The sequence below is a fragment of the Oryx dammah genome, unplaced genomic scaffold (genome assembly GCF_014754425.2).
Source record: "Oryx dammah isolate SB20612 unplaced genomic scaffold, SCBI_Odam_1.1 HiC_scaffold_2, whole genome shotgun sequence".
NCBI classification, from domain to species: Eukaryota; Metazoa; Chordata; class Mammalia; order Artiodactyla; family Bovidae; genus Oryx; species Oryx dammah.
Genome location: NW_024070186.1, coordinates 14792150 through 14808637, shown reverse-complemented (window position 1 = coordinate 14808637; position 16488 = coordinate 14792150). Strand labels below are relative to the sequence as shown.

General features: G+C 52.3%; 1 protein-coding gene across 2 annotated transcripts in view; it reads left to right on the top strand.

Moving 5' to 3' along the window:
- ABCG1 (ATP binding cassette subfamily G member 1) overlaps positions 1–11495 on the top strand; it is a 65380-nt gene extending 53885 nt beyond the window's left edge. The window contains exons 9-15 of one of the 2 annotated variants that reach the window (XM_040231570.1): positions 1935–2083; positions 2259–2360; positions 3401–3569; positions 4503–4603; positions 4709–4867; positions 6126–6244; positions 7953–11495. In XM_040231570.1, the coding sequence (XP_040087504.1) occupies positions 1935–2083; positions 2259–2360; positions 3401–3569; positions 4503–4603; positions 4709–4867; positions 6126–6244; positions 7953–8181 (1028 nt within the window). In that variant the 3' untranslated portion in view covers positions 8182–11495. Of the gene's footprint in view, positions 1–1934; positions 2120–2258; positions 2361–3400; positions 3570–4502; positions 4604–4708; positions 4868–6125; positions 6245–7952 lie in introns of both variants that reach the window. The other variant, XM_040231560.1, reaches the window with a different exon arrangement.
- Positions 11496–16488: the final 4993 nt, after the last annotated feature.

Sequence of the window (16488 nt, the reverse complement as noted above, 5' to 3'; positions counted from 1 at the left end):
GTGATGCCATCCAACCATCTCATCCTCTGCCTCCCCCTTCTCCATTTGCCTTCAGTTGGATTCAGGGCCCATCCTAAATCCAGGATAATTTCATCTCAAGATCTAAAACCAATTACATCTGCAAATAACCTTTTCCAAAGAAGGCCACATTCTGAGATTCCAGGTGGACATGAGTCTTTGGGGGGGGCATGCTTCAACCCACTCTATTCCTCCTTCTTGGTCTCCTGGTCATCAGCCTTTCTCACTCAGTTGTTTTACTTTCAAGCATCCAGCCCCACCAGTTCCCCAGACCCCACCTTTCCTACACATCCTCTCCCAAACTGTGTTCCGTGAGATGCTGTTGCTGGGAAATGCCTCTTTCTTACAATAAGGGAGCTCTGACGAAGCCGGGCCAGAGTGGGGTGAGCAGGAAGGAGATGTGGGCCGAGGGAGAGGAGGAGGAGTCTTCAGCATCCTTGATGGTGGGGATGGTCAGGCTGGCTGCATAGTCGTTCAGGAGCAAGGACAGTGGGGGACAGGTGCTGCTGAACAGGGAAGGGCGGTGAGGTCCATGGCCAGCAGAGAAGTGAGGACCTATGGGGAAGGACAGATGGGAGGAGAAGGAACAGGGCACTGGGGAGAGCCCAGGGAGGAGCTCCTCAATATCATGCCTGAGGAGAGGGAGAGACGTGGGGAGAGAGGGGCTGTTTGGAGGGTGGTGGGTGTGAATGGCCAGCAGAGCAGGCAGTTCTGGCTGGGTTGGTGTCATTGATCGTGACATTCTGGTGGGGCCAGGCTCTCCCGGTTTGTGATCGGATGGAGAGAGAGTTAGCCGTCCTGGCTTGGGCTCTGGAAACAGCTGGTTTTGCCAGAGAGGGTCCCTGGGCGCATTGCATTAGCAAGAATCTTGCCAGAGAGGGTCCCTGGGGGCATTGCATTAGCAAGAATCTTACTGAGATGAAGGGTCAGGTCCCACCCCAGGAGGAATGGGGGAGGGTGGAGGGAGAGTGCGGGTGGGAGGAGAGGAAGGAGCAGCAGGTGCCAGGGGAAGGTGGACCCCGGAGAGAAGGAGCAAAGTGGGACCTTGGGCAGTCTGGGGTAGAGAGGAGGCATGACACCAGGGTCAAGGAGGGTTGGTGGAGGTGATGCTTCCTGGGGATCTGAGAGGTGGAGCTTATGGTCCCCAGTGTCCCCAGGGAGCTCAGCACACCCCTCTCAGGACCCCCAGCACTTCTTCTTGGTCCCAAAGAGCTGCCCTGGTGCTCATTGCTCACCCTCATCCTGGGAACTGCCTTGCTAACAGGAATCTTGCTTCCTTCTGCCCTCCTCCCAGCTCCAACTCTGATGCATGCATGCCCATGACCAGCACTCAATAAACACTAAGCTAAGCTATGTCGTTTCAGTCGTGTCCGACTCTGTGTGACCCCATAGATGGCAGCCCACCAGGCTCCCCATCCCTGGGATTCTCCGGACAAGAATACTGGAGTGGGTTGCCATTTCCTTCTCCAATGCAGGAAAGTGAAAAGTGAAAGTGAAGTCATTCAGTCGTGTCTGACTCTTTGCGACACCATGGACTACATCCTACCAGGCTCCTCTATCCATGGGATTTTCCAGGCAAGAGTACTGGAGTGAGGTGCCATCGCCTTCTCGGCAATAAACACTAGACAGATGAATAAGTTAATAGATGCATGAGCTCATGACTTCTCGGGCTGTCCAACATCACAATCTGTATTTGCATTTCCAGGCTCCTGATGTGATCAACGGCCTTGCTGGGCATTGAGAACAGAAACAACATTGGCCGCTAAATTATTTTTATCACATCATTAGCATCCTCACGTAGCATCTATATAATCAGTTAAAAGATATTCCCACTGGATTACTGACTTTGTTGCAGAGGAAAGAGGCCCGCATGATCAATGCCCGGGCTGAGCCCTCTGTCTCTCTCCTCTGTGCAGTCATGGAAATCGCGTCCGGCGAGTACGGCGACCAGAACGGCCGCCTGGTGAGAGCGGTCTGGGAGGGCAAGTGTGACTCTGACAGCAGGAGAGAGCCTGAGGGCGATGCCGAGGTGAATCCTTTTATTTGGCACCGGCCCTCTGAAGAGGTAAAGCAGACAAAACGATGGAAGGGGTGGAGAAAGGTAATGCACACCCCCAGCCCCTGGGAGCGCTGCACACCACCCCGCACGCCTGCTGCACGAGCACTTTCCTCGGTTTAGAGGAGGGGGCATCCAGGGGCCAGGGGGCTCACCCCTCCTCCCCCTCTTGGTGTGTCCCCAGGACTCCACTTCCATGGAAGGCTGTCACAGCTTCTCTGCCAGCTGCCTCACCCAGTTCTGCATCCTCTTCAAAAGGACTTTCCTCAGCATCATGAGGGACTCGGTAAGGTGGTGTGCAGTGGTCTCCGTGGCAACGGAAGCTGAGGGGTCACCTTTGGGTCTGTTCATCTGCTTGCACTTTTCTCTTTCTACATCAGTCAGATTTCTGTGATGCCACAGTAACAAACACTCCCTGGCTGCTAGTGGTTATGACAGGAGTCATGTCTGGTTTGTGTAACCTGTGGGCGGCTGTGGGTTGTGGTCCTGCCCCGTGTGTCTTCTCGTCTGGGGACCCAGAATGGAGGACTGGCTCCTTTCTATTATATGGCAAGGGAAAGTGTCAGAGAAACCCAATGGCAGCCCTTATAGCTTCCTGCTCCTGGCGGGATGGTGGGTGGGCGGGTGGGGGAACCTGTCACCGGTGCTCACATTCCATTGGCCAAGGCTGGCATAAAGAAGGGGATTCCTCCCTCTGGGAAGCTCCACCCAGCAGAGGAAGGAGTTGGTGGAGGATTGGGAGTCAGAACAAGATCCATCCTTATGAGTGGAGAATCTGACAGCCTGTGTAGGGGGTCCCTGAGTGCCCAGGAGCCTCCGGAACCCAGTTTGAAAGATAGAGGGGCTGGTAGCCATCCAGGCTGTGCTCTGCAAGGGTGGGTCTGTCCTGCGGCCATTCTTTGTCCTCTTTACCACCATTCTTATCACTTGTCCCCTCCTCTGAAGGGACACAGTCCTGGTTTGCTATGTTGAAGGGGATTTAACGCAGGATAGCAGTTCCTTCTGCTTGAACAGCAGTGAAATGCTGCCCTGTGAGTGTGCATGTGTGAGTGTGTGTGTGTGTGTGCGTATGAGCTGGTGTAGGGTCCTGGGCTTGGTATAAGGGAAGCTTAAACTAAGGGTAGTGAATGAATGGGCTTCCTGGGTAACTCAGTCGTAAAGAATCCACCTGCAATGCACAGGCCGCAGGAGAAGCGGGTTGACTGCCACCTTTCTGGAGGGAAGGGGCAGAAGCCTTGACCGCCACCTCTGGGGCCCCTGGTCTCCTTGTCCTCTCACCACCCACCTCCGAGCTTGCACACCTGAGTGTGGACCTCGTCTGCCCAGGTCCTCACGCACCTGCGGATCACCTCCCACATCGGCATTGGCCTCCTCATTGGCCTGCTCTACCTGGGGATTGGGAACGAAGCCAAGAAGGTCCTGAGCAACTCCGGCTTCCTCTTCTTCTCCATGCTCTTCCTCATGTTCGCGGCCCTCATGCCCACCGTCCTCACATGTGAGTGCCTGGTCCAGCCCGCACCCAGCCCTCCTTCCTTGTCTGCCGCTAGGTCGTGGCTTGCTCGGCCACAAACATAGAGTGTCTTATTTTATTTTTTAAAAGACCGTTTTCTTCGTTGACAGATGTAGGTATGATTGTATGTTCTGTTAGATGAGAAAATGCATACCATGTTTAAGCCAAAGGAGTGAATCACTAATGGAAGATCTGTAAGCCTGGTGGAAGGCTGAGAGATTTTAAAAGGTTTTCTAACTGGGAACCCCTCAAATGCTACTGTGTGAGCGTTACCTCATTCAGTTAAGATAGCCCTGGTGCAGCCAGATTTGTGAGCGGGTAAAGCTATTCTGGGTTGGAAAGATTCCCTGGAATAGGACACAGCGACCCGCTCCAGTATTGCTGCCTGGAGAATTCCATGGGCAGAAGAGTCGGGCGGGCTACAGTCCATGGGGTCGCAAAGAGTTTAGCATGCAGTAATGCTGTTCTAGGTGGATTTCTGTGCAGTTCTAGGCTGCTCGCAGAGCAGGCTGCCCTTGGCCGCTTCAGGGGGACAGTGTGGAAAACTGGCTTCACCAGGTCTCCCAGCCTAGACAGCTCCTCCGGCAATGCCTCTTCCTTAAGTTGCCCTGAATTTCCGGGAGCAGCTTCTGAGGACTTGCCCGGGGAAGGCATTGCATTGTCAGTTACTCAGTGAAAACAGGTTCAGCAGGAGATACTTGGACCAGTCACTACAGTGGTTGCCAGTGTACCAGGCAGTTTCCCCAGGCAGGTGAATCATTTCATACCTTTCCATTCAAACTCCAGAGAGTAATACTTGAAGCACTTCAGATTCACAGCTCCAAGCTGGGGCTGCAGAGGCTCTCGCAGGAGATCCTTGTCTGAGTTCTTGGTGTGCTGTGATGTCCGAGTGACCCTTTACGTTTTCCTGCCCCCTAGTTCCTCTGGAAATGAGCGTGTTTCTCCGAGAGCACCTGAATTACTGGTACAGCCTGAAGGCCTACTACCTGGCCAAGACCATGGCGGACGTGCCCTTTCAGGTGCTCTATTGCCCTGGCGTGGTGTGGCGGGGTGGGGCTCCCCAGCATCCCCGGGGGGCGGGAAGCGCGGCTTGCAGGTGAGGGTGACGGGCCCTGTGTTTCCAGATCATGTTCCCCGTGGCCTACTGCAGCATCGTGTACTGGATGACGTCCCAGCCGTCTGACGCTGTGCGCTTCGTCCTGTTCGCGGCGCTGGGCACCATGACCTCACTGGTGGCGCAGTCCCTGGGCCTGCTGATCGGAGCCGCGTCCACGTCACTGCAGGTACCAGCCAAAGATGTACCATGGGGCGGGCCTCGCTTCCCCACCTCCACCCATGTGGCTCGGGCTGCAGGCCCCATGGGCTCAGTACCCCGCCCCTGAGACCCCTCCTCCTGATTCTGTCCTGACTTCCCAGCCTGGCTTCAGCAGGTCGGTCAGTCGGTCCCTGGGGAAGGGATCAGGGTGTCCTGGCTGCTCAGGGTTGGCAAATTGACAGCAGCAGGTGGCCTTATGTGTCACAGGGCACGCCAGGTGCTATTCTCACCAAACACCTGTTTGGAGAGGAGCACGCTGGTCTCTTGCACATGGACGGGCTGAGTTTGTGCCCAGAGGTCAGCTGGACCTGTGATTGAACATGAGCTCATTGAGTCTAAGCACCCCTACAAGTTAGGTGCAATCCTCCCATTTCACAGATGAGGAGACTGAGGCCCAGAGAGGCAAGGTGATTTTGTCAGAGTCACACAGCAGCTCTGAGGCCAAGCTCTCAATTCCTATGTTTTGTTGCCTCTGTGGGATCCACACAGCTGTTCCCCAGACAACCCCATCACACCTCACACTGCCACCTGCCCAAGCCCCTCCACATGCCCCTTCTGGACATCTGGTGCCACCTACTCCCAGCCTGCCAAACCCACTGTGTGCACAGTTTTTGCACCTCCAGGGCTTCACATGCTCAGGCCAGTCTGAGCCTTAGGAAACAAAGCCAGAAGTCTGGGGAGTAAGCACCCCACGGCCTTCTGCCGCCCCCTCTCCTGTACGTGGCCTCGTGTTCCATGCCCATGGCCTCTGGGCAGCACCCGCATCCATGGGCGGCAATGGCAGTGGTGTCCGTCTCACAGCCGACAGCTGTAGAAAGTGCTGGGCCCACGCCAGCTGCTGTCGGCACCCAGGGAGTCTCACTCCTGACCCTTCCTTGCTGGGACACAGGATGTCAACTCAGGCGTGTGCCTCCCGCCCCATAGGCACCCTCATGGCCGCACCAGCATCTCTCTGTCCCTGCTTTTCAGGGCCTCCATGCTTTTTCAGCCTCCGTCCCCTCTGCTGGGTCCAGCTGGGCCTCTGGGCAGCAACACGGCCCCTCCTTGTGCAGGAAACCAGCCTGCTCCTCCCCAAAGGGGTGCTTCTGTGCCATCCTGGCCCTGGGTGACCTGGATGACCTGTCCTGACAGCTCTGGCCCTTTCCTGGAAGCATGGGCTGTGGGCTCCGTGCCCCCTGAGGAGGAGGAGGTGGGCAGGAGTAAGGTCCTTCTGTGTCCCCTCCCAGGTGGCGACCTTCGTGGGACCCGTCACGGCCATCCCTGTGCTCCTCTTCTCAGGGTTCTTTGTCAGCTTTGACACGATCCCCACCTACTTGCAGTGGATGTCCTACGTCTCTTACGTCAGGTAGCCTGCAGGGCCCCTTAGGACTTGGGGCCTTTAGGACGACAAAGGGAAGGGAACTGGGGACAGGCAGAGGCTCACGAAAGCCCCTCCTTGGCTGTCAGCTAGATGCCGGCTAGACTCTCAGGTCATGAGCCCAGAAAGTATCAGTGCCTTTTTCTTCCTAGCTTTGTGTGCCTTACCTTCACCCTCACACACACAGACACACAGACACACACAGACACACAGACATACACACACACACACACACATTCACACACACACACTCACACACACACACACACACACACACACACGTGGATAAAATAAACCCTAGCTACTGGTGGCCTGGAAATGGCAACCCACCCCAGTATTCTTGCCTGGAGAATCCCATGGCCAGAGGAGCCTGGCGCATTGTGGCCCATGGGATCGCAAAGAGCTGGACATGACTGAGCGACCGAGCAAGCACCACACTGGTGCCCTGGACAAGCCATGGCAGCCCCATGTCCTGTGTGCTTTAGAGAGCTGCCTTGAAGAACTTATTCCTCTCTGGAATAAACATTGCTTATAACAAGGTTCTTGTTCAGTCGCTAAGTCATGTCTGACTCTTTGCAACCCCATGAACTGCAGCACACTAGGCTTCCCTGTCCTCCACCATCTCCCAGAGGTAGCTCAAATTCGTGTCCACTGAGTCAGTGATGCCGTCCAACCATCTCATCCTTTTTCATCCCCTTCTCCTCCTGCCTTCAATCTTTCCCAGCATCAGGGTCTTTTCCAATGAGTCGGCTCTTCACATCAGGTGGCCAAAGTATTGGAGCTTCAGCTTTAGCATCAGTCCTTAATGAATATTCAGGACTGATTTCCTTTAGGATTGACTGGTTCGATCTCGCTGAAGTCTAACGGACTCTCAGGAGTCTTCTCTAATACCACAGTACAAGGTTCTGAGTAAGAAATCCAGTGGAAAACAAGACATGTCTCAAGCGTCCTCATATTCTTGAACAAGCTGCTCTGCTGCCTTAGCGCTGCAACATCAGGTTTCACGCTTTGGCATCTTGGCCCTCAGCAGGCAGGGCCGGTCATTAGAGCTTGTGCCCCCAGCCACAGCCATTCCACATGACACCCAGGGTCCCAAGCTGTGAACAAGCTTGTGTTTTCTAGAATGTCAATTCAAGGCCAAGTATATTGTTCCTGAGAACAAAATCTAAAAGAAGCCCTTGTGCAGAGTTTCAGCAACGGTGCACCTTTCAAGACTTAGAAATCAGAGACCCATGTCTTTCTTCTCAGAATTAGCATTTTTGTTCTGATAATGCAGAGCTGGAACAGAATGAAAGGTGGTGCAGAAATGTTTTATTCAAATGCTCTGCAGGCCTTGAAAAGCTCTCAGACCCTTTATTCTATTTAACTGTTAAAAAAAAAAAGGTGTGATATCAGAAGTGATCAATGTGTTTTTCCATTCATGCCACCTCTGAACAATACCCACTCTTGGTTAAATATGGGGTTTTTTTGTGTGTGTGTGGAGACTTTGGAGGCAAGGAGATTGGCAGACACTCGGTCAAGCTGTGTAGTGGGTTTATGCTAGGAAGCAGCAGAGCGGTTAAGAAGTATTCCAGGAGAAAAGAGGGAGGGAGCCAGGCTGAGGATGCGGTGGGGAGTCAGTGTACATTCCACAGGCATGGGCAGAGGTAGGGATGGGGGGATCCCGAGCCCTCCTCATTCTGGCATTACCCCCCAGGTATGGGTTTGAGGGGGTCATCCTCTCCATCTACGGCCTTGACCGGGAGGACCTGCACTGTAACACCAACGAGACGTGCCACTTCCAGAAGTCAGAGGCTATCCTGCGAGAATTGGACGTGGAGAACGCCAAGCTCTACTTGGACTTCATTGTCCTGGGGATTTTCTTCATCTCCCTGCGTCTCATTGCCTACCTCGTGCTGAGATACAAAATCCGGGCCGAGAGGTAAAGTGCTGGAAAGCCAGAGAGAGGAACGTTGGGCACCGTGGCCACGGGCCACTTCCATAACCCTTGCAGGGCTCAAGGACACAGACACGCCTGTGGACCCTGAGGACTATGTCGGGTTGTCAGGTGGCCAACCAGTGCTGGACTTCGCTGCCCCACTGAGTTGGGTCTTCTCTCCATTACCCTTTCTAGCTATAACTAGGAAGAAGATGTAGAATGGTCTTTCTTTTTCACATGCAGAAATTTTTAAAATACAACCCCTGAGGCAGAATTTAAAACTGCCACAAAGTGGGTGACAAGAGGCTTCCTCAGCAGAATTCTTCCTTCTGACCGGGGAGCTCTGGTTCTGCACGAGGGATGTGGGCAGTTTCCTGGGGCCCCTGGGCAGTCAGATGTCCAGGGGTGGAAAGGCAAAGCCAAGAGGGACTCCATCCTGTGACTGGTATTTTCGTAGTTTCATCTTTCTACAATTTGTCTCTTTTTCCAACGAGAAGTCGTTTTCCAAGTCAAAAGTCGATCAATTTCATTCATTTCCAGAAGCTGTACCTTTTTAGTACTTGGTGAAAAAAATTATTCAGGGTAAACGTACTTTGTGGAGAGACGTGAGGGGTTTGGCTTGATCGCTGAGCTGGTCTCATTTGCAGACAGATCCTGGGAAAGACATAGGTGCTGATTGCAGGTTAGAGGAAAACCGTGGAACCAACCATGTGCGCTAAGCCAGGCATGAATTTTTTTAAGTTGTACAGAAAGTTGTAAGGCAAATTTGGCTATCTCTTTCAAAATCTTTTATTTCCCCCGCGCTTCTTATTTTCACTTGAGCAAAATATGTTGGGTTTTTTTTTCCCCTAACTTTCTGAGCACCTTAATTTTGCCTAGAAATTCTAGAAGCTCAATCCTGCTGATTTTTTACAAACATTTTCTCTTCCCTCACTTATCACATCAACTACCTCCACTGAACCTGGGGATGCTGGGCTTAGAGAAACCCAGGTGTGAATGTGCGGGATCTGCAGGTATAGCCCATGAAAGATGTACTAACTGCACAGGAGGGAAGATACTGAGATTTCCTGAGAATCCAAGGCCTTTGTAAGAAACTGGCAAAAGCTTAGTGTGGCCAAGATTCTGGAGCTGCGTCAAACTATACTGAGAGCCATGGAAGATGCTGTGTCCCACATCTGGTTTCCATGGCAGCTCAGCGGCACCATCATCTTTTCAGTCTTTCCGGACTGGAAACGTCTTTCCAATGACGCGATCACATAAGCAAAATCCCTCTAGGGCAAGAGTCATGGGCACTTCTGTAGGGTAAATGGCCTTTGAATTCCTGGCAGGAGCCTGTGTGCTTGTTGGAATCAATGTGGCCACAGGGTAGAAGGGGGCTCAGGCCAAAGAAGGTTTCTGAAGGAAACAGAACTATTTTCCCCTTCTAGAATGCCGTGAACCTGGAATCAGGGTCTCCGAGTGAATCTGCTTTTTGTTGTATGGAAGTTTGATAAAAACCCCTTACTGCAATGGCCTGAGACAACATCCGGGCTTCCCAAAGTGGCTCAGTAGTAAATAAACTGCCTGCCATGCAGGAGATGTGGGTTTGATCCCAGGGTCGGGAAGATACCCTGGAGAAGGAAATGGCAACGTGCTCCAGTATTCTTACCTGGAGAATCCCATGGACATGGGAGCCTGGCAGGCTGTAGTCCATGAGGTCACAAAGAGTCAACACAACTGAGCAACAAAGCAACAACAAAAGATAATATCCAAGTAACTTGTTGATTTTATTTTTCTAAATGGGTTTAGTTAAGAGGTGGGGGGAGGGGTGACATGCTGTCTTTCACACATTGAAATTTAAACCAGGGCCACTTGCCAAGTCTAATTCTTTTAAGTAATTTCTGAATGTAATGACTTGGATCTTCCTTTGTCTGTGATTTCATTTCTTCATTTAGAAGGAAGGAGGAAACTTCGGATGAATGATTTGCTGCCTTTCTGGTTGTTAGTATAGGTGAGAATATAAGTCCAGAGAATCTCTGATCCATGGGGTTGAGGAGAGGAAGGGGCTTCACTGTGTTCTAACCCCCGTGGCTCCTCAAAAGCATCAGGGCCTGGCTTTGCTGATCAGCCCATCTTGGCAGACTTTCGCCTCTGTCTGCAGTACCTCAGACCTCCCTTTCACCTATTCTTACTGAGCATCAGCTTGAGAATTAAATGCTTCGAAAGCTTCGTACGTGTGACATGGGAAGGAAAGACACCAGATAAACATTTTACACAGAAGATGCTGGAATCTGATTAAGTCACCTTAGGAGAGGGCCCTTCCGGACAAGAAACAGGACTTAAGCTTTTAGGTAAAAACTCATCCTAGAGACCCACAGAAAGGTCATTTTCCCACTTGACAAAGGTCAGGGGCAGGCCAGTGCATGAGGTATAAAGGCCTCAGGTGGGTTCACGGCTGAACATCCCCCCTGAGCGCCTAGCATCCATCGTTCCTCACTGGGCGACCTGGCTATGTGCCTAACCAGCTCCTCTGCTCAGGTCCTCACTCGCTAACGTGTGTTGACTCCCCGCCGGCCCACACCGCATGCTTGGTGTGGCCAGAGCACCGAGGCTGGGGAGGCTCAGTGAGGCCCCGGGCCCGAGGGCCAGGATAGAGCCAGGTCTGACCCCAGATGCTCTGACTTTTGCTTTGCCCTCTTGCCTCCTGTTCTCAGTGTGTGAATGTTCTCGAAAGTACTTTCCAAGGTGTAAAGTGCGATACGAGGATAGTTCTGGACTTGCTGTCACCGTGCAGACCACGGGGATGTGGGGCAGCCTGCTCCTCTTTCCTCAGTTGCCTTTTGTAGGGGGGTCCCGAGCTGGCCTGGGGACCCAGCTTCTTACCCCCACCCCACCCACCCACCCACTGTGTCTCAGCAGAGAGGTGCCTTTCTCTGCCCGTGCCTGGCTGTGGCTTCCTAACGCAGCCTGCCTGTGGGCTGGCTGGGGTCCGAGAGGGTCCAGTGTGTGTGTGCCTATGAGTGTGTGCACACACGAGCAGGGACATGTGCCAGCTCGCTCCGGGTGTGTATCTCATAGTATTATCTGTGGTGTCTCTGTAAATCTTTACTTGTCCTTTACTCCAAGAAGGAAAGAGAAAATTCCCCGACTTCACACCTGCTGAGCAGATGGTGAAGCGTAGTCAGAACCCACTCAGTCTCAGCAAATGCCGGCTTGATCAGCGTGTGGCAGAAAGCAAACCCAAACAACCCAGCTGGGCGGAGAGAGGTGCAGTGTGTACGGCCATCAAGTTAGAGGCTCTGAAGAAATAAGACCGCTAATAAAATATTTTATAACTTTTTACTTGTGTTCAGTGTTAAATGCTTCAGACTCAAAATACTGGGCTTGGATCTGACTCGGTAAAGGGGAGGGGTCTTTGTATTTGGAATTATCCTTGCTGACGTCCAGCAGAGGTTCTGGTTCATTCCTGAGTGTTCCAGTCTAACGCCTGATTGTAAGTAGTCTCCTTTCTCTCAGTAACTTTCGTGTTTCATGTTGAACTGTCTTGAAGTGTTGTTTTTCTCCTGTGTTCCAGCCTCCTCACCCATCTCTTCCCCACCCTTGTTAAAGTGAGCCAGGGCTTTAAAAGTGCTGACAGCCCAGATTCACAGGGACCATGTGTGCCTCCCTTGCGATGGTCCCAGGGGACAGGGACCGTGGAAGCTGGTGAAGGGTGTTGCTCAGCTCCCTGGTTTCGGTCGGTAAATACACCCAGAGCCACACTTTCCAGGGAAGCATGTTTAGGGCTCGTTGTCATCATGGGCTTGCCTCTCTCCTTGGGGACACAGAGGAAGGAGCCAGACAAGTCCCAGGATGGGCGGCCCCTGCATTCCGGCTAAGTGACTGCAGAGCGTGTGCGGACACTGGAGAGCTCCTTGGAGTGGGGCACACTTGAGAGCCTCCCTCTGCTGCCTCTCTGCACCCCCGCTGCCCTGCAGATCCCACCCTTCTTCTCTGCAGCTTCCATTAAGGTCTGGTCCTTCCGGTCCCTGCACTTGACCTCTTGCCTCAGGGAAATGCCCCGGAGACAATCGCCTTCTGCAAAAACAGGTGTTTCTGATGTCCCTATTGGGGGTCTCCCTGGGACCAGAAATGAGGGAGCCCCACACCCTCCCTGCGGAGTCCACTTTTCAGCCTGGGCTGAAAATCCCGCTTTCTGGGCAAGAAGTCAGCTTGCAGTTGAAGCATTCAGTCATGTCCTTCTGAGGCTCAGCCCAGGTTTTCTGACAGCTGTTACATATCCTCCCCTGCTTCTTCTTCCCATCTTTGAGGAAATGAAGGTTTAGCATTAGCTTCATTTTTGTTATCTCTGACCGCATCAACATGGAATCAGTCCTCAAACAGGCATTCTGTGGCCTATAACAGTGGCCCTGAGGCCAGCCAAGGAAGCCAGGTTTCTACAGACGACTCAAGTGAATTCAGGCCAGGCTTGGAGCCCCTGACACCTCCCTGTTCTTAAAATAGTCCTTTAACATCAGAGGAGAAAGTGCCGCAAGTACACTGGCTACCACCTTCCAGCCAGCCAAGTGGTCATCATGGGAGGGGCACAGCCTCAGGGCTTTTCCATGATATAAAGCCGCAGAAGAAGGCCAGAAGCACAGAAGTGTGTCCTCATTTGCTCACAGGCCAGACAGAGCCTACAAGCCGGGTCTGGGCCCCACTTTGGGAGGGAAGATGGGCTGTGAGTATACAGTGGGAAGGCCAGACCCAACCAGTTTGCTCCCCGTTCCCACGGAGACACCCCCAAACCAAAGATGGGGCCACAAGTACGTGTGAATTTCTCCCTGGGGCTCGTGGTTTTAACCAGATGTTGGAAACAGCCCGATCCCAAGCCACACAAGTGGAAAAGAACAAAGCAGAAAACAGCTACAGTCAGCTGAGGTTCTGTCTCCACGGCCTGCACCCTCTGCTTGAGGTGTCTATAAACATGAGCGAGAACCCTGCTGATCACCTGAGGGCGCTTCCGGTGTGTACTTGGCACACGCGTTTAACTGTGGCCCCGATTCTGTGTACAGTTAAATCGTACTTCCTATGTTCACTGACGCTAGGACATCTGGTCCTGGGGAACTTGGAAGCCATCTGCTGGTACCCCTGCAGGATGGAGGTCATCCCTCACCTGCAGCAGGGCCAAGGGGAGCTGGGGTGGAGATGCTGAGGCATGGCCAGGCGGTGAGGTGTGACAGTCCCTGACCTGCTTGGGGGCAACTTCTCAAGCTCCCCAGGGCATCATCTCCTTGAAGGAGTGTTCAGGAAGCCTTGCTTCCATTTCATCTCCCACAAGGCAGTGGTCCAGTCAGCACAGCCTTGGATCAGCACTATGGGGCTTTTGAGAAAACAGTATTTGCCAAGCAGGTCTTTGCTGGGGCAGAGGAAACAGCAGGCTCACTCATTCCAAGGGATAAGTTACCAAACTCACCTGCCCTCTTGGGGATCCCAGAACATGCCCTCTCGAGCTGGGTGGAATGGATCAGGTCTCGAAGGGATAGACTGAGAGTTGTGGGCACCTGGGTCAAGGTTGAGAGCCCTACATTCATGGGTTCCTGGATATCCCAGGTGCAACCCAGTCTGAAAGGCACCACAGTTGGTTTCATCTAGAGTATTCCAGTGGCTGTGGTAGATACTTTGTTTTTATATCTCTACTTTTTTTCCCCACAATTCTGGCATCGTGTACCTTAGGGGACTCTTTTCTATGACCTTTGGAACACAGGCTGCCCAAGATTCATCACAAATACCTCATTCCAAGTCCTTGGCCAGTGAAAAATGATAGCAAAAGGTTCTATCACCCAAATTGCTAACAATATGAACCACTCACCCCACACTAGAAGTTTTCTGTCTCTATCATCAAATGCTCCCTGGGGAGAGGTGCATTTCTCGGTAGAACGTGTATGTTTAAAAAATTAGCACATGTAGCTGACCCCATTCCCCAAGTGTGTTTTTTCTTTGCAGACAGAGTGGCTTAATACCTGCTCAGAGCTGAATCTGAACTGCTGCCTTTTACTCGATGAGCAGCTACTTTACGTTTTTTCCTTTGTTCTTCCTTCCAAAGCAAGAGTCAATGCAAATAACACTTTTAATCATTGTGTAAAGATGTGCATATATCTGTATATCTAACATGTAATTATGTAATCTCTGGTTTTTATAATGCTGTGTGGATATCCTTGCCTTGATATAACCGTGTAGCTTTAGGAAATCCTGGCAGAGGTGTGCGCTCTCGTAGATGAGGATGACATCTATACATACATTATATATATATATATATATATATATTTTTTTTTTTTAAGTGATGGTAGCTCCCTTGGGTACCTGACTCCTTGGCTGTTTCCCTCTGTTGGAATAGGGACCTGAGCAGACCCTAGGGTGTGAGCTTTCTGACTCAATCTTATAGACCCTGGTCCTACTTTGTATATCTCCATAGAATTATCTCTTAGATGATTTGTACATGCATTTTTTGCAGACTCGAGTTTTGTTTTCTGAAATTAGATGCCATTTATGAAAATGTGACATAAATCAAAATAAAACATTATTTTCAGATTTTCCTGTTTCTCGCTTCTCTTTCCTTTTGACAGCAGCAGCTCAAAGACCTGCGGGGAGAATCAGACCTGGGGCCTGGTGGAGGCTGTGGGGAATTTTCTTGCACTGCGCTCTCTCCTAAAGAAACAGTTCCTCTGGAAGATGTTATGATGGATGAAGTTGGGAAGGAAAGTGAGAGTGAGGGAGGAGATATGCCAGCCCCACTCGATAGGCAAAGTGGTAACGCAGGGTCAGGTGGCTTTCATATGTGATCTCATTTCTCAGGCATCCTTGGGGATAGAAAACTATGGCCAACCCATTTCATAGGCCAAGGAACTGAGGTTGAGAGATGAGACAAGTGTCCCAAGGAAACAGTGGAGGCAGAATTCAGATGGTGACAGTCTAGCGGGGGACCCAGGACTCCTGACCTCTGCATCGCACTCCCGCCTTCAGAAGAAGGCATTGAGGAGCTGATAGCAAAGAGTCAGTCCAGTCACAGGAAGTGGCCTGGAGGAGTCTGCCCCCACACCCACACTTCTCCCAGTCTCTGCTAGGAGATTCAGGTTCAAACCCTGGGTTGGGAAGATCCCCTAGAGAAGGAAATGGCAACCCACTCCAATATTCTTGCCTGGGAAACCCCATGGACAGAGGAGCTTGGCGGGCTACAGTCCATGGCGTCAAAAAGAGCTGGACACGGCGACTAAACAACAATCAGACAATGGGTGAACATCACGAGGAGTCAGTGTTGTGGGTCTTTACGCTGTCAGGGCCCCATAGGGGTCGGCACTGGGGTTCAGGCTGGTCCTGGGCCCAGGTGTCACTCTGGGATCCTCACCTGAGAGAGGCCGTGATGGGGAGGACTAGGTTTCCCTCGCAGGTGTGTGTGAGGGGACAGGACACAGAGAGATGAGGCCTGGTGCCCCCACCGTCTCTCCCTGTGCAGGTCTCTCTGTCTCTAGACGCCGTCCTCTGCTCCCAAGCCCCCCGCACTTCCCCACCAGCATCCCCACCGCTGTCCACTCCTTCCAAAATGATCTTTATTAGACATCTCATTCACCAATGTTCGACACACGACTTTGAACAAATAAGACGAAAGTCATCTCACCCCCAAACTGCCCCAAGCACAGCCCCTCAAGGAAACCAGAGCTGCCCACCAGATGGCTGGTGATCACCCTGTCCCTCATCACTCTCAGAACGACCCTCCTCACACCAGCTTCCACCCCCGACTCCAAATCGGACCAGAAGGTACAGCACTCGTGCCATCCTCAGAATGTTCCAGAATCCACGCAGACATGTCCCTTCTGATCCCCCACTGTGGCTGTTTTTACCATAGCATCCATGCTTCAGTAAATCTGAAAAGTAGGAAAACAACCTTATACTTATATCCTTACAACCTCCAATCTAACCCACAGGAGCGTCTCTGGAAATTCAAGCAGAAGGAAATGTGCAATGTGAAACAGGCACAGAGAGAAGCTCTCCCCCTGGAGGTGGGACTGCAGACCCCCCACGCGTGACCCCCACTCTCGTGGTGCTGCCAAGGCAGCCCCTCCCACACCCTGCCTCTAGCCCCAGGGCACCCGCACCAGGACACTTCCCCCAGGCCTCTCCCAACCTGGCATTCCTCCCCATGCAGTTTTCTTCTAAGGGGCAGCGTGGTTTAGGGATCCACCTGTTGGAAACCTTGTCTGAGCTTGGCCGTGGCCTGAGGCTCTGTCCCCCGCCCCGAGTCCTTCCTTCCCTGCTCCTCTTGTTGGTATCAGACCTACAGTGAGATCTGGGACTTGCG